The sequence below is a fragment of the Egretta garzetta genome, unplaced genomic scaffold, assembly GCF_000687185.1.
Source record: "Egretta garzetta isolate BGI_Z169 unplaced genomic scaffold, ASM68718v1 scaffold188, whole genome shotgun sequence".
NCBI lineage: Eukaryota > Metazoa > Chordata > Aves > Pelecaniformes > Ardeidae > Egretta > Egretta garzetta.
Window position 1 is genome coordinate 3,326,008 of NW_009260622.1, and position 17,849 is coordinate 3,343,856.

At 40.8% G+C, this 17,849-nt stretch overlaps 1 protein-coding gene across 5 annotated transcripts in view; it reads left to right on the forward strand.

Moving 5' to 3' along the window:
• RIPOR3 (RIPOR family member 3) overlaps positions 1-17,849 on the forward strand; it is a 57,176-nt gene that overhangs the window by 24,673 nt on the left and 14,654 nt on the right. For all 5 annotated transcript variants that reach the window (XM_035900856.1, XM_035900852.1, XM_009645450.2 and 2 more), the window contains 10 exons: positions 1,176-1,322; positions 4,475-4,553; positions 5,310-5,333; positions 5,460-5,513; positions 6,209-6,358; positions 6,955-7,018; positions 7,424-7,467; positions 8,145-8,270; positions 10,463-10,608; positions 17,546-17,675. In XM_035900856.1, the coding sequence (XP_035756749.1) occupies positions 1,176-1,322; positions 4,475-4,553; positions 5,310-5,333; positions 5,460-5,513; positions 6,209-6,358; positions 6,955-7,018; positions 7,424-7,467; positions 8,145-8,270; positions 10,463-10,608; positions 17,546-17,675 (964 nt within the window). The remainder of the gene's footprint in view (positions 1-1,175; positions 1,323-4,474; positions 4,554-5,309; positions 5,334-5,459; positions 5,514-6,208; positions 6,359-6,954; positions 7,019-7,423; positions 7,468-8,144; positions 8,271-10,462; positions 10,609-17,545; positions 17,676-17,849) is intronic.

Sequence of the window (17,849 nt, forward strand, 5' to 3'; positions counted from 1 at the left end):
TCCAGGTGAGTTGAATTTAGGATAGAGATTGCAGAGGAGGTGGAAAGCTTCTCTGAGAGCAACCAGTTGGCTTGGCTTTGTGGAATGGGAAGCTTCTTTAGATAGTATTATTTTACAGGCTTGACTTTCAGGGAGTATTAACAAAACTATATAAAAATAACTAAGACTTAGAGGAGCGTATAGATAGAGGTAAGCCAGGCAGGAATTGGATAAGAACCATTTGTAGAGATCTCATTTTCTGGTTTAAATGTTGTAGGTAAATATAACTAATGGCTTGGGGTGTTGTAACTCTTTAGATTAGCACAAAAAATCCTCTGTGTGGGACTTCTGTTAGAAACAATATTTAATTTTGTTTTTGCAGTTGCTCTTAAAAGTGAGCTGTTAGACACTGAAAAAACACCTTGGTTATTATATCTTTTATGCAGTCTGGGCTTGGTAGCTTGCTTTTCTAAAACACGGTAGGGTTCTAAGCCATCACTTAAATAGATGGTGAATGCAGGCAAAGAAATAGCTATTTCTAAAGGCTTTTCACATTAGCTTGAACAGTTAGACCTTGAGCAGATCAAAAATTTGTTGCCTTGTTTTCCTGAATTGCAGGTGAGAGTCAGAATGGGAATGTCCTTGTCCTGCAGTGTGGCTTACTTGACTAGCTCTGTAGTTGACTCAACAACCAGTGTGAATGTGCATACAGAACAGGGCCTTAGCTAGCTGCTGTGCGTGACTGTTAAGACGATTGCTAGCAGTATGAACGTTAACTTGTTATTAACCTGTTCTAAAAATGAGCTTTTCTTTTTCTTGCTCAGCGTCCCCCACCTTCCCAAAGAAATGGGGACCCGTTCAGTTTTTCTTTATTTAAAAAGGATAAAAGAGAACCAGTAGGCTTCTCAGAGTCTGCGTCAAGCTTGGAGAAGGAGATGTTTCTTATTGAAATGATTTTTGCTAAAGTCACAAAAAACTTGCAGCTTTTCTGCACTAGGTATTTAGGGCTGAGCCTTAACTTTCTAATGTTATCTGTGAAAGTATTCATAGTGTGTCCAAGAGCTTCGTTCTTTTGAATAAAGGTATATGGGATTGGGCATATAATTTGTAGCCTGGAAGGTTTGTGGGTTAGGCATCTCTCTTCTCCCAGGTGATGGGATTTGCATCCTTCCTATATTTCTTTTCTCTTTCTACAGAAAATCTCTCGGCAGAAGTTCAGTGAGATCAAGAATGTCACTGAAATCCCCCAAGGCTTATAATTCCCTGCAGAAGGGGGCAGTCATCTGGGATCCAAAGCCGCTGCAGGTGAAGAAAATTTTTGAAGCTTTGAAGAAAGGACTTAAGTAAGGACTTTTAAAATATTGTCATTTGCCTCATCTAGTCATGCTGCTTAAGTCTGTGTGTCACTGTTCTCTGTCTCCATCTGGCATCTCTAAACATATGTAGTGACTTTCCCAGACACTGGTTTGGGACCTTGTAGAACAAGTTTCATTCACTCTCAGACAGTCTGCTTGCAAACGAAGTGCTCTGCTGTTTTTATTTGTTCCTAGTTTGTTAAGTTTCTCTAAAAAGTCAGTGATGGGTAGAACTCTGTGGGGAGATTCTCCATCTCTGGGGGAGCAACTAAGCTCCATTGAGGAAGGGAGGATTTCAGAGCATGCAGGGTGACAGGCAGAAAGTCTGCAGATTAAGGAGAGATTTGGTTAGGGATGGGACAGCGAGACCTGGGGGGTGATTGGCAGAAAGTTTCTGGAGAGGGAGCTGTGTGGAGTTTCCTTTGACTCAAAAAGCTGTCTTAAAACCAAGTCTGAAAGCGAGGGTGTGCCCTGCAAGGACACAGTGGGGAGGCTGGTTCATAAACCACTTCTATTCTGTCTATGCTAATTGGAGAACACTTAAAGAGTTAGATATTATAGTGGGGGTTTTTTGGGTTTGGTTTTTTTCTTTTAATAGAATTAAACTCTGGAGTTCAAAAGTCCTCTTTCATCTCTGGGTGGCTTGTTGTAAGGGAAAGGTCTAAGCAGATCCACCTGAAAGCTTCAGCTGACTTGAGGTGATGAAACAGAGCTGTACTATAACTCCATCTTCTTATGGCAATGTAAATAACATTATCCTGCTTTAAATGTAGTGTTATCTCAAGATTTTTATTATGGCTGACTGCACAGTCAATGTTGCGTCAGTACAGACTTGAGTAAAAAGGCTAAAGCCCAATATTGTCCATTGTCTCTGTCTGGCAGATGTGGGGTGTAGGCAGCAGACGTAATAGAGATCAAAGGATGGGTTGGCTATCTGAATTTAGGGTATTCTGGCTTTGAGGAAGCTGTCGGTTACCTCACAGAAACACTGATATTATTCAGTACTGAAATGGCAATAAAACATGGATGAGCTTGCTCTTTTGGTATTAGAGACCAGAAAGGAATGGTGGTAGGGGCTGTTTGCCTCTGTCAGTGGTTGAAACTGATCAACCTTTAACTGGGGCCTCAAATCTTAATATATAAAAATACATCTTAAATTGTTACTGTTGATGGATCTAGCCTAATATCATAGGAACTTCATTTACACCCTGGAGCTACTACTGGAAGATAAAATACCTTTCTTTGGATTTGTAAACCCTGTAGCTCTTTCTGCTGGCATCCTACTAACAGTTCCTTTGCATATGTTGCTGCTGTCCTCAGAATTTTGCTACTGTATTAATTCTGATGATAGTTTGTTTTCTTAAGCAAAGAACATAAAATGCATTTTAATAATACATTGTAAACGCAGATGTGTCACATTTATTCCAATAAATGACTATGAAGTCTTGGCTCTAAAAATATCAGTCAAATGTCTTATTAGTGGATTTAGATTTAAAACAAGTAATGAAACCAAATGTTTTTGCAGAGTTTAGAATTTATCAGAGCTTAGGGAGGAGAAACCATAAAGCGGATCAGAATTTGTTCCCAGTTCTGCAGGGAATGCCATATGATCAGACTCCTGCCAAAACTGAGCAGCTAACTAATTGACTAAAGTAACCTACAGAAAACAACTGTATCAAATAGCAATGCAAAGTCCAAATTTTAAGTAGATGCAGACTAAGCCCACTTGGTGCCTGAGTGACTTGAATTTTTAGTACAGAACATGTTTTACGTGCCTGTTTCTTTATAGCTATAGCAAATAACTCTTTATTCTGTTAACTGTCTGAGTACCATTCCATGAAGCTAGACTTAAATCTAAAAGTGATGAAGCTCTTCTAAATGGAAGGTGAACCCTTTTCTGCCACCAGCCTTGGCTACTTCTGCACTGAGCTGTTAACGGGCAAGCGTAAAGAGCAGACAGCTGAATGCTGGAGCCACTGGGTATTGGGGTACTGGGTTTGTAGCAGAAAGAAAATTAAATGCATCAAAGCAAATGTGAAGAAATGCAGCTGTCTAAAGTGAAATTATTTTGACTGCTCAGAGACTGTGTCCTATAATGTACTGTTTACCAGGTGACTCTTTTTCTCCTTTAAGCATAAGAGGAAAAAGTTACCTAAGTCTGGTCTGTATTAAAAAGCAAAGTTGGAAGAAGATGGTCTCAGCAGAAATAGTTTAAGGCTCTGTGGGAACTCCTAAGGGACAACCCTTGCATGCAAGCAACTCTATAGAAGCCAACTGGCACCGAGTGCTTCACACCTTGCAAAATAGTTCTTATTCTGGAAAAAGTAATGCTTACATTAAGAAATTGTCTAGCAAACTAAAAGGTGGTATTCAGCTCTGTTTGCTAAAACACTGAATGACACGTGCCCTATCTTACATGCGGAGTACTTCTATGAGCTTGGTTTTATAGTGCAAGAGATTGCTCAATAAATAAACTGATCTTCCACCTTACAGAAAAGGTCCCAGAATCCAAAACAGGAGTAGGTAGAGAAATCTGAAAAGGTGATCTGTGACTGGGTTATGTGTTTGTTAGAACTTGCTGGTCTCCTCCTACATCCCTACTTTCCTCTTGCCTTTAGTAGTACTTTCTGCTCTACTGTTTTGTTTTGCCTTACATTCCAGAATAAAGCCTATCTTTCACCTGAGTGATCTTTAGATGAGGGGAAACAAGAAATAGTGGATGTCTGAGTGCATTGCGTGCATGTGTACATGTATATACCTTATGCAGCAGTGGTGGCCTTCTTGAATTGCACTGTAGCATTCTACATCTTGGAGGAGTAAAAAGGATTCAGGAGGATTCCTAATGAACAGCACCTTTAAATGCTAGGTAACAGTAATCAGCATCTCCTGGCACTCATTGTGTACAGATGCTCCTTTCGCAGCGACTTTGCATTTAGGACAAAAATTTGTCTCTGGAAACCACCTTTCTCATCTGTTGACCCATGTTCCTCTATATAGTCATTTACATCTCTAGAGAGTAAACCAAGAGAAGTCATCTAGAGAAGGAAGTTGCTTTGCAGCGTTCTGCTGAAAAATTCTTTGAGGAGGTGTTATAATGAATGTACCAGAAGAATGTAACATTGAGTTTTCTTCCTCTCCAGTGAATACTTGGAAGCACATCAGGCTGAACTGGATTATCTCTCTGGTCGACACAAAGATACAAAAAGGAACTCCAGATTGGTAAGATGCTTTTAATGTTAAATACTTAAATGACTTTAAAAATAAAGTCACAAAAGTAGATGCTTTCTCACATCTGGGATTCTCCAGGGCTTTTCCAGTTAAAGCACTGAGGTGAGGTCCAGCAAGGCATTACAATCTATTTTACTAAGCAGGCTTGCTCTAGATGTAAGAATTAAACTTTGGATTTCTCATTTTCAATATCCAGCAGTGTTATTCAGATTGTGTTCCTTTACTGGGGTGGTATCTCCTTGTGTCTGTTTAGTGATCAGTGTTCGTGCCTCACTCTGCATGGACATAAATGGCAATAAAGATTGGGCTTTGTTTTCCATAGTTGGTGAATGTGTCCTTGTGGCTTAGCTTCTGTCAAGCTCACAACTCCCTAGCAGTACCTTCATCAACAGTGCTAATGAAAAGACAACTCGCATATCCAACTCTGCCTTTTAATTGGGAAATAATAGCTAGATTAAAGAAAAAAATCAAACTGTCATATACCGTGACCAATGTCCAAGTCCTTGTTATAGCTGGTGGTGACACTCTCACTGTCTCGTTTTAAGCATCTGTGAAAACAAACCAACCAACCATGCGTAGAAAATGAAACTACTAAAAATGTTGGACTGTCTTCTTGTAATAAGTAATGCATCTTGATTTAGGGTAACTTAAGATATGCATAGTGAGTCTTGTAGTACATATGAAAGTATCATTAATATGTACAAATGTACATGCTCTCCTGTTCAGCCTGTACTATTTCTCTTTCAGGCTTTCTACTATGACCTGGATAAGGTAAGACTACTGAGGGTGAAATTAAATGTTGCAAATAAAGAAAAATGAATGATGTGTCTACTGTGTTACTTAAAGGCATGTTTAGGAAATAATTTCTCAAGTCCCCTTCTCTCTCCCCTCCAAAAGCAAATCCGCTCTGTGGAGAGATACATCAGAAAACTGGAGTTTCACATAAGCAAGGTAAGGCTTACATTGCTGAGCAAACTCTAAATAGAAAATGCTTTGATTATAATTCATGTGAAGGGGACTAATGCTGGGTACTTTCTGAAAGCTGTAACCACTCTTTTTACAGAAGGAGGGGATTTTTATTTATTTTCTTGAATGGTTCTATTCAGGCTGAATGTTGGGTGCAACCCAACCTGAGTTTGCCTCTGAAGCCAGTTTGCATGCTCTGCCAGTTTGTTCAGAAAACGTTGCTGTGGGAACTTTCACGTTCTCCCCCCTTCGCACAAGGGGCCAAATGGGCAGTTCTGTAGAGTGCATGACTGCTGTCTGCCATCTGCTTCCAAAGGAATGAAATCTCTCCTCTGACATAACCAAAGGTGTAGGTGTTTTAATCTGTATTGAGGGAATCTATTCCCCACGCCTCAAGTAATTTTTCCCTAAACAAAGCGTTACTCTATTATCAGACTAGAAGACAAGGAATAGCAGTGAATTGTTTCTTAAGATCCCATGCTTTTTGCAGGAGTGTCTGTAAACTCTTGCACTCTAATCAGCCTGTAAAATGCAGGAGCTGCAGCATTCTGCAATACTGTGATAGTGGGATTTGGTTGGGTTTTTTGGTAGGAAAGACTGCTGATGTTCCTTTCCAAAAATTATTAAAACTATGCAGGGGTAATTCTTGTTCATTCTTCCCCCATCCCCAAATCTTAAAGGTAGAAGAACTCTATGAAGCTTACTGCATCCAGTGCAGACTACGAGATGGAGCCACCAATATGAAACATGCCTTTTCCTTATCTCCTTCCACCAAAGCCTCCAGAGAGAGCCTAGTGGAGCTTTACAAGAACTTCCAAGAGTGCACAGAGGTAGGAAATACTATAAGCATGTAATGAACACCTGACTATTCCATAGCAAAAAATATACTAGGACTTGCTGCTGGCTTTTTATTAATGGTGCATGTTAAGAACTTAACATGGGAATGAAATGCAGGTACATATTGTGAACTGAAGCTTGTGAGTTAAATACCTTACAAGCAAAGCTCTTTAATTCTATGGCCTTTTTTTTTTGCCCCTACTCAGCTTGGCATCATGCATTCACGAAGGCAAGTGAAAAATCCTTTGAATTTCTGCTTTAATACTGGGGTCCATTATGACTTACACACCAGAAGTAATGGGATGAGAATTGAATAATGAATAAGCTGTGCTATTTTTACAAACAAGCAGTGGAAGCTAACTGACAGTGAACTGCTTACGAGTTTCACTCTTCTGTGGAGTGGCATCACAATTTTCTACCTTAAAAGTAGTATGAATGGACGCTGTATCAGCCTCCACTAGTGAAAATGTTAGTGTGTGTTCTTTAAAAAAAAAAAAAAAGCCAAAGTCCTTTAAAGAAAACTGCATGTATGGGAAGGTAGCTACTCTGCTGCTTTTCAGCCATAGTGACTGTTCAGTCTTTCTTCTAGGACATGTGCTTTATAGAAGGGGCGTTGGAGGTCCATTTGGGAGAGTTTCACTTGAAGATGAAAGGTATGCTCCTTTCTTGTCTCCTTCAAGACTCATCAATTGATTTTTGGGTTTCCTATGTAGCAATCTGATCCACTGAGGGTCTGTTTATTCAATGTCGGTTGCTTCCACTGACTTTCTGGATCAGACCCTGAATAGAATTTTGGCAAACTTCTGTTTGCTTCAGCACTGTAAAACAGATCTACAAAGCTTTTTATATTTTAGTACAAAAGCTGACAAGCTTTCTTTCCTCAGCTCAATTAAAGTTTGTCCTTCTAAGAGTATTTTGGCCTGGTGGCATAGCTTCTGCACAGGGTTGAGCACAAGGGGGTGTTAGCCAGATAGTTTCTTCATCTATTGCTAGCTGAGGCTTTGGGGGGGAGCGTTGTAAAATTCTACAAGTATTAGGAGTTTTCTTTCTCTTTTCAGGGTTGGTGGGCTTTGCACGTCTCTGCCCGGGGGACCAGTATGAGGTGCAGTATGAGCGATTAATTTTGTCCTTTATATTACTGCTGTGGGTTTGCAGTAGGGGAACAGGAGAGAAAGGGTGCAACACGTAGAAGGCAAGCGGGAAGCAGGCTGTGATAAAACCGTGCACTGTTCTGATGAGAACTGTGCTTTAGCACGTTCACTAGTTTCTCTGCCCTCTGAGACTGAAGAGGGAAAGATGTAATTCAAGCATTATGGGAGGCTTTAAAAGATGGCAGTTTTTGTCTATCAAAACCAACCTGTCAGGTCTTTGTCTTCAAAGTTTCCCTGGAATCAAGTAGCAGTTACTGGCTCTTTCTTGGAAGATTGCCCTTGGCATGCTTTGAACTCATCTTAGTACCTTACTGGTTGCTCTCCTACTTCTAACAGTTCCAAATGAATTCCAGTGTGCCTTGTATTTCAGTACTGCTACACTTGCTACGCAATGTAGTTTTGCAGTTCTAGAATGGGTGCGACGTGTCATTTGGCACAGAGTTAAGGTGTTAAAACCCTCAACCTGAATTCCTGCCTTCAGTCTTCTGGCTTTATCCAAGTTCCTAAATGTATAGTGATCAAAGGAATGGCTTTGCCTCTGCAGTACTGGAACAATGTGATGCCTATAGACTGAAGGGAACATTCTGGAATATGTTGACCCAATATCTGTTTTCCTTGTGGTTTCTAGGTGTTTGTGCGACTGGGACGCCAAAAATGGAGGTTGAAAGGCAAGATTGAGACCGATGACAGCCAAACATGGGATGAGGAAGAAAAGATTTTTATACCCAATCTCCATGAGAAGTTTGAAATCAAGGTGTGGTGTATAATGGTTGGATTGGAATCAGTGGGTTAACAGGTCTTCTGCCATACTACTCACCTGTTAGGCTACCAAGCGTTTGTCAAAACTCTTAAGTAGTTTTCTTTTCCTAGCCATGTAAAAATGGCAGTGAATCAATGCTCTGCCAGCTGAACAGCCTTCTACTGTTTTACCTTTGCTCCTGGCACTTGTAACTGTATTAGTGCATCTGCTTTCCCATGTTCTGGAGTCTGATGCATGTGGTTGGGGGTTTTCTTGTTTGTTTGTTTTGGGAAAAAAAGAGACCCAGATCAGTATCTGGGATTTTCTAGGGTGAAATCTAGATGTGGAGACAAAAATATGTGTATGTAGATACTATTTATATCAACCATGTGGAATGTTAAGTACCTGGAGTTCTGTTCTTTACTGAAAAAGAGAAATATGTCTATGGCAAACATATCATTGCACATGTGTAGTTCAAAACTATTCAATGTGTAATTCAAATGTCGCTTTATCTGGGTGTGCTGCAGATTCTTTTGCATGTTTTACTCCAGAGATGCTCCATATCCGTGAAGAACCAATGACATTTATGTGCTGACACAAACTGTCTGTACTTTAAAAAATAAGTGTCAGAACTCTAAAGATATAAAGTGCCTCGAAGAGATCATATCTTTCACAGTAAGGGACCAGTGCTAGTGGCCTGTGATACATAGATGACACATTGTGGATAGCCCTTGGGGGAAGTTTGTAGTTTTCATAGACCCTTGTGCAGCCACCACTGGTATTGGTTCTGGCACTTACCTAGCAGGTGGAGTTAATCTTTAAACAGCATTTCCACTGTAGCCTGGCATCTTTTGTGGGCTGGACTCTGCAGCATGACTCCTGTCAACCTAAAAGGAGCTGAGATCGAAGGCTGTGCTGGATCCTATTCTGCTAGGAAACTGTGCCAGTGCAGGGTTTCAAGTTTTGGCAGCTGTGTTAAAGCAGCTATTGCAATGTTCCGCTCCTATCTGGCAGCAAGAACTGGGTTACATAGGAGAGACACTTTGACATCTTGCCAGCACAGCCTTTGGGAATGTGCTTATAACACTTTTGGGTTTTTTTGCTGCCACTGAACAATGAAGATCAGGTGAGAGGCTAATTCGGATGCCTTTTTTCCCATAATAGTTGTAAAAACTTGTATTACTTTGCATGACAATGATAGTTTTACTCTCTTTGTCAGGTTATGAAAATCTACTGACTAATGTTCTCCACACCCTCCTGCTCTTTCCACTTTGTACTTAATAATCTTTGCCCAGTACAAATACATAGCAGGTTTAAAAAAAAAAACTAAAAAAAAATTGAGACGTGCCAAAGGGTGTTCCAAGAGGAGCCTAGCAGCATAACTTTTGCTAGCTCTTAAAGGAGATGTAGACATGTAAATTAATTCCCCAAGTGGACTTCAGGCACTTGTGCTAAAATTCTGTGCTGAGTCTGATGCTTTATGTGCTTCTAGAACAATTTGGTCTTCAGTGGAAGTATGTTTTTATAGCAAGTGTTTGATTAGATTTTGGTTGGGTTTTTTAAGTAACTGAAGAGGCAAAGTGCCAGCCTGGGAAAAACGCAGGCCTGTAACTGCATTGATTACAAACTTGGAGCCACCTGCAGAGATAGAGGAAAGAACTAACAAGAGTTCTGATTTTGGTCCACAGCTGAGCTCAGGACAGTTAGAAAGGTCGCAGTGGATGCAGACAGTTGTGCTTCCAGATCCTTTAGGCAACTGAGAACTGAAATAGTCCAGTGTAGGTAGGCTAATATACATCTCTGTAATATGTATCTTTATGATAGTATGATTTTAATATGTAGATAAGCTAGATTCTGCACTATAAATGATAACTACTTGTATGTATACCAGAGCTAGAATTTCCAGATTTCAGGCTAACTTTTCTTAGAATGGTAGTCTACCAAATTCTGTTGTCAGAAGTGCTGAACAGCTCTGTCACTCCCCAATTCCTAGAACTCTCTTCCTCTTTGCTAGCCATCTATGATATTCTCACATCCTTGTGAGGATACTGGCTCACAACAGTTTAGGAGCCCAGAATTGAGTACCAAGGTTTTAAGTTTGTTGTGGGCCTCAGAGCAGATCTGAGCCTGGGGTGTTCTCCTTTCCATGCATGTGACTTAGGATTGTCTGGTAAGGTGAAAATGGGTATGTTTGTCTGTCCTTGCAGGTGACAGAGCTGCGAGGACTGGCCACTATTCTGGTTGGTGTTGTGACATGCGATAGCATAAACTTCTTTACAACCAAGCCTCAGGCAATCATTGTGGATATAACTGAACTGGGCACCATCAAGCTACAGCTGGAGGTTCTCTGGAAGTAAGTACAGCTTCAAATGAAATCAGCTGGAACTAAACATTTGAAATAAATTAAAGGCTCCGAAGTATGTCACTGAGTAGTGTTCAACATCATAGTCCTCTTTCTGTTTGCAGAGCAGGTGCAGGATAGATAGCAGCCGCATGCTTCCTCACAGCAACCCCAGCTACTGTGCCTGATCTCTGACTCTGTGGGACCAGTCCTTCCGAAGGGGAGGGGGGAAGGGACAGAAGCTATTTCTATGACCCTTCAGTTCTCTGTGTTGATGTTACCAGAGCCGTGCCTAGCCACGTGAACTGACTAGTAGGCTTTTACTTAGCTTATTACTCTTCAGATTGAGAAAGATGATGAAATGAAACTGGAAATAGCAGCTTCTAGGCACAATGCAAAAAAAAAAAATATAGTTGAAATTTTAGGATGATCACTATTACCTGGACACAATTTGTTAAAATTAAGCTTTCCCAAAGATTTAGCATCTTCATATTTGCACTGTGATTACAGTTATAGAGATAAGGCCTCTTTGTGCACTACAGGGAAGCTTGGTTAGAGATGCACTTTTAAAATAGCTGAGTATTTTCATGATGCCTGTGATTTGTTAAATTGTTTTATAATTTAAATCTGTAAATTGATTTTTTGTAGTGGATTACTGATGTTATTAAAAGCAAACTCTTACTTTTGTGGATGCTGCGCTGGAACTTCTTCCTCACTCTAGTCAATACCACCATAGATTTTTTGAGGTAGTGCTGTTATTTCTGGTTTATGGGACTGTCAGTCCATACTGAGTCTTGTCTGCAACAAATCAGAACTTTTTAACCTGTTTCCTTTTACTGTTGCCCAGGGGTTAAATCTAGCCATCTTAGTGAAGTACCTGATTAAACAATGGACACTCATCACTTGTACTTCTATATATAGCTTACTGCAGTCCTCCATTCTTCCCAATGCAACATGGCAAAGAGGCATTTGAACACACCTCCATGATAAGGACTTTCTTCAAAGGCTACTTTGTGATGACTTGTAGATCTAGGCTCTCTCCAGGAAAAGCAGAAAATGATCAATGTTTAGATTAGGAAGGGCAGGGAGCTATGCCTTGCAGGCCAGACTCACCTATGACTCAGCCTTACACAGTTCTTCTTTGGCCATGCTGCTTTCTTGTTTTCTTAAAGATTATCCAAAAATAAAAAAGCTTGTATGTGCTGAATGTATGGTCTGCCAAATGTGCCCGAGAGCTAAACGGATCTTTCAGTAAGAGAAAAGTTTCCCTGCCCTTAGGGTAGAGTAACCAAGTGTATTATACAATCAGACTTGATTTATCAGGTTTTAATACCCTGTTTCTGCTTTTAATTACCTTTGGAAGCATCATTTGACTTAAATCTTGTCACGGTCTTTTAAGTCGCCAACAGGAAAAATATCACAAAGGCTTTCTGTTGCAATTCCTGTTCAAGTGTTGATAAACAGATTTCAGGCTGCATTTCTGGGGTTGGGGAGAGAGGAGCTTTATTAATGAATGTACTATTTTCTGAATGTCTTTTGTGTGTGCTGTGGTTCTTGGAATTTACTGTTGACTTGTACATGCAATTGGGCTGAAAAATGAGTCTTGGCAACAGCATCTAAAAATTATTTTCAAATGCACACCTTGCTCTAAGTCAATGAGAAATAAAGTCACACAGCAGAGTTTTGCCTGCACCTGTTGTTTATGACACTTTTTTTCCTCCTGAGATCTAACAATGGGCATTGATATATGTTTTGTTCTGGTGAGGTGCTGCAGCTGCTCTGAGACTTTTGAGGCCTCTGTTTCCTATCTGAGAAGCTGAACCACTAATTAGTTGGGTAACAAAGCCTCATTCCAGGAGCTTGCTGTGATCTTGCATTATATGCCCTACGAAGTATCCTCTTACTCATGCCGAGTTATGTATGTACTTCCATTTGAATCTGAAAGCAGAGACATTCATGGTAGACTTATTAAAAACTGTGCGGAGTAAGGATGGTGCAAGTAGAGTAATATATATATTTTTTTTTTTTTTAAAAGTAGCTCTTAAAATGACAGCCCTTTTAAATGAAGACCAGTTAAAATATTATGTTGTTTTGATATTTGCATGTCTTAGTATTGGGGAAGGAAGGATAGAAGAGTGGCATAGGAGGATATCTGGGCTCTCCTACATCCCCCAGCAAAATCTGATGCCGTTATTTGTCATCGCTCACCCTGCAACAAACACGCACCACCAAAGATTGCATTGGGTTTAATCTGGGTGTAAAATGATCAAAAGCTCTATACGCAGTTTCAGAGCAGAAAGGACTGCAGACAGAACCCTCTGCTTGCAGAGATGCTTTTCTTGTAAGGGAAGTCCCTTTTTCCCTGACTTCAAGCCTAACATCTTAAGAAGCTTCACTTGTGCAATGGAGGAGGCATATTTTCATCACTGAACTGGGTATAAAATCTGCTTTTGCCCTAATAGGGGAAGTGCTGTACTGAGACATGGCACATTCATAATGGAATGTGGAAGGAATCACTTCTACTCTCTTCTTGTTAACCACATAAATGGTATCTAACAGAGATTAACTTAATTTACTTTTGCTGGATCTACTTGCTTGCCTTTCCTTGCTCTCAATAACTTACATAAATAATTATGCACATAAGCTGTTCTTCCAAAAGGACTGCGTGAGGAAACCCCCTTCCTGTTCTGGAATATTGCATAGTTTCTCAGATAATAGCCTAAATCTCCAAAGCAAATTGTATTTGTGACTAAATTTTCTAGAAAAACACAAGTCAAATTATGTTGATGCTTGGTTGTTGCAGTAGCTCAGAGTGCAGCTTTTGATTGGCAAGATGAGCACTTCTATGGCATTTGGGACAACCGTCACCTGGCTTTTAGAGTTGGCAACAACTGAGCTGGGAGCAGGGTTAGTGGTGACGCATTTTCTTTGGGAGTTAATCCTCACTTGGAATTTTTCAGCATATGAGAAAACTCTGGCTGCAGGTCTCTGCTGTGTTTAAGCTTTGTGAAACGCATTGGTATCCTACCAAGTAGATTCCCCAGAGCGCGTCTGCACAGAACTGGCAGGCTCCTCCTCTTTGACAGCCTGTTTGCTGAAGTTGTTTACAGAGAAGAGTTGTGTGGTGATAACTTGGGTTGTTTCTATTTTCAAAGATAGAGCACTCAAAATAACAGCTGCTTTTTTCTTTGATTTAAGAATAACTATACAAATCCAGCTGATTTGTCCAAACTTCCCCGAGAGGCAAGCTTTTAGTCTAGACCTGCTTTGTGAGAAATCCAAATGTAGATTGCTCTTCCACTTCTAAATGTATATTTTTCTTTAAATAGACCCCTGGTCTTCTGGGCTCTAACAAAAGTTCCTTCAACTCCTTTATAGATTATGCCATGAGGAGCTCGGGCCTGTTGCAGAATGGCTTTCTTGGCCACTTTGGCAGAAGACTTTGGGTTTTTTGCCAACCTAAACAGCAGTCTGAATTCTGTCTCTCGCTTGAAGGACAAAGAGAAAGCCTGTATTCTCTTTTCGGAGCTTCAGTTAGCACCCTGTACTGGGATCTAAGGGTGCCAGCCAGCCAGAACCTCTCTTGTGATTTCTGCTCGCTTTGAGCATGTGCTGGTCTGGCTCATGAGGATTCATGGGGTAGGAGGAAAAAAAAACTTTATGAAAGAATAAAAAAGGAGAATTTTTTTTATAGGTACATACTGACAGTTTCACTCCTATAGATGAAAACTTGTGAACAGGTAGTTACTCATGCAGGTACCTTGAGGCAGTAGTCCACCGTTGCATCTCTGTGCTTTTGATGAAAGTGATGTTCCATAGCTTAGTCTTGTGATAAGCTGTGCTAACCTTGAAACTGGTGCTTATTATGCTTTAATGGGTAGGAGATACGTAACAACAATCACACTCTTAAAATTGCTTGGGCTTTTTCATCTGTGTTCAGTGGCGGGGCAAGGGGGGGGAGGAAAGAAATCTTACAATTAACAGCGGGTCCAATCCAATTGATCAGAATTGGCTTGTTTTGGTTTTAATGCAAGTCTGGATTCACAGGCTTAGTGGTGGGATTCAGAGAGGTCTATCCACCGAGAGCCCTTCTGGCCTAGTGGTATTTAATACATGGAGCGACGGGACAGAAGGGGAGGGATTAGGGCACATAGTCTTGGCAGTGGGAGAAAGGAATGCAGATCCTCTGGGGCTGAAGACTGAATTGAGTTCAGCTCTTACATGCTCTGCCTGATTACTTATGTTCTTCTGAGAACATAAACCAGGAATTGTCCCCCTTACACACCCAACAGAAAAACGCAGCAGGCTGAGGGAAAACAGTAGAAATCTCAAGTATTTCATCCCTCCACAGGTTTGGTGGTTATGACAAGATAATATCGCACTGGGAATCCATGCTTGGTGCTGGCAAGGCCGAGGTACCTCTGAACATGTGCAGATGCAAAGCTTCTGATGTCGTGGGAGGTTCAGTCTTAGGAAATGTGAGCTTTGATGAATTGTAAACCCCTTCAGGGTCAAGCTGGGTGTGTGAGTTTTGGACCTGAACGCTGAAGTCCTACAACAGTCAAGCTAAAGGAGTGTTATGTGCTGCGTTTACATTGGCCTTAACAACATTGGCATTGTAGTGTTGTTCATTTAATGCCAATAATATAATTAGTCATAACCAAAGGCCAGCATGTTTGGCAGTACAGAATGGGGACAACGAAGAGGATCAGACCTGTGGGGCCACTTTCATTTTTTTTAATAGAATTTTTCAGTCTTGAAAAGGTGGTGGTGGATAATACTGTTCAGGCATATAGATGTTTGCTGTGGGGAATGTGGAAAGGAAATGATTAACTACCATTTCTCTTAGTACAGCCACAGAGACACCACCCCCCCACACACCCCCTAATGTCAAAGTACTTGTTCCACAATTTAAATAATGAAATTTCTGAATACTTTTGACCTACACAGAGATTTTGTGTTGATGATTTCAGGAAGTGACCTGACAAACTAAGGAAAAGCATGTGACAGTCAAAGGCAATAGCCTGTTTGCAAAGTCTGGTGCATGACAGATCTAAGCTATGGATTGCCTCAAATTTGAGCATTGGTCTGGGGAAAGCCTACTATATTTGCCTTACTTCCTATGTTTTTTCCCCTGACTATCCCCTACTGGCTTCTGTCAGTGTCAAGATGCTGGGAGAGATGGAATCATAGATCTATCCCAGCATGATGTTTTGTTTGCTGTACAAAAGTGGAACAAGATGATGGATCATGCCCAAAGAGCTTACAACTAAGAAAGAGATAATAGATGCTTTAGAGCGGACTTCATTCTCTCCTTACCCTTTGCTTTGTTCTCTCAACTTGTTATCTTGCAGTAACAGGGAGCATCTGCTTGTTGGGAGGGCAGCTGAATAGCTGTGTTTTGCTAGAGGGTTTTAGTAATTGTCAAAGGGGCAAAACAGATTTAGCTTGTTACTCCTGTCCTTGTCCTCCAAAGTGTCACTTTGCATTACGGCATTGCTATATGAAAAGCTAAAAATGAAAAATCTAAGGAACGGATCCCTGTGACTCTTCTTAAGAAATGCTGTGGATGGGAGCAACTTGCTTCCATCAGTAAACATAGCAGGCTTTGGCTAAAAGGTTCTTCCTGTCAGAAATTCAATTTATTTTCTGCATAGTGAGACAATGCAGATGGTGGCTGATGTGACTCCATGGAACTGGCCTGTTTGATGAACTCCAGCTGGGTGACACTGGTGAATTTAGCCAATTAACCTGTATTAGGCGAGCTCACAGAGCGTTACCTCCATGCTGAGGAAGGCAGTGGTGTGTTGCACTGCAGGATGCTGTTGAGAATTGTCCTTGTGCAACGTGAGAAGTTAGAGAGAATTGGAGCTCTGCTTTTCAACTTCTGCTAGAGAGAAGTAGTTCATTTCCCTGTAATTGTGTAGTCCTTGTTATCGTTTGCATCTTCTCAGGCTTCTAGTGGTTCTATCTTGTACAGCTAAATGCAGCTGCCTTTATCCTTCTGTTTGCTCATTATATTCTTATCTATGAGATTACAGATTTATTGTCAACAGTTCACTCCTTCAAAATGCCAGTTCTGAGTGGAAAAAAGCCCAACTTTCTTTTGGTGCCACAAGGCATATCAGTAGGGAATAAAGTAACATGTAGAAAAAACAAACTTGTTTTACTTAGCTTTAAATATTTTTTCCCTCTCCTGATTAGCTGAGTTGCATTTCGGGAGACAGTCCATCCAAGTTTCCGTAGACTGCTATGCAAAGGAGTTGGGGAAATTAATGGCTGTGATGAAGGAAGTAATTGGGAAGTCTTTAGAGCAGGACTTGTCAAACTCTTGTAGACCATAGCCAGTATCCTCTGGGGCTATAACTGGGATTAACCATGACTGTATGAACTTGCCATATACCACAGCACAAGCTCCCTCTGCCAGCCAAAAGTGTTGTTTATTAATATTTGAAGGATAATTAATTTTTTTAGTGGCTTTTCCAAGTGGTATGTGCTCTGCAGGAGGGAAATTAATGACAGTTTTCCTTTATTACTTGTGTTACGTTTCCTTCCCATCTGGTATGGTGTATGCCTCGCTATCTGTCCGGTGGCTCTCAGCAAGCAGCCTTTCCTGTACTTGCCAGCACTGGTGTCTCTGTAGGACACTGCAGAAGGAAGGAGAGCATGTCAGGCTTTTGGCCTGTTGGACTCCTCTTCCAAAGACTGTGGCAAAGATCTCTGTCTAAATGGTGTTGAGAATTCTGTAAAATATGTGACCTTTTCGCCTATGTCTTTCTCTGCTCGTGCAATCAAAGATACTGGTTGGAGAGGCAGTCTCTCTTTCCTTTTATTCCCTGTGTTGTTTACGAAGTGTCACAGTTCAAATCCTAACAGCTGTTCCTGCTGCTAAATATTTCTGTGCTTTCTGGTCGTACTGACACTTAGGCCTTTGTGTCTTCTGCTACAGCCCCTTTGACACAGACAACCTGTTTTTGTCACCTGGAACCACTGCCAAGTTTTCTGTGGGTAGCAGGAAAAGCTCATTATACAACTGGACACCACCAAATACTCCCAGCTTCAGAGAGAAATACTACCTGGTGAGTATGCTGAGGAAAGCCAAATGCAAAGCATAGATATAGGACTTGATTTTTGGATTAAATTAGGCTATTAAAGAACACACTCAGAAATGTGAAAACATAGCATTCATTCCAAGGCCTTTACAGTTTATTTTGGGGCTTCATTATGTTTTTCTTTTAACCCCTATTGAGTTC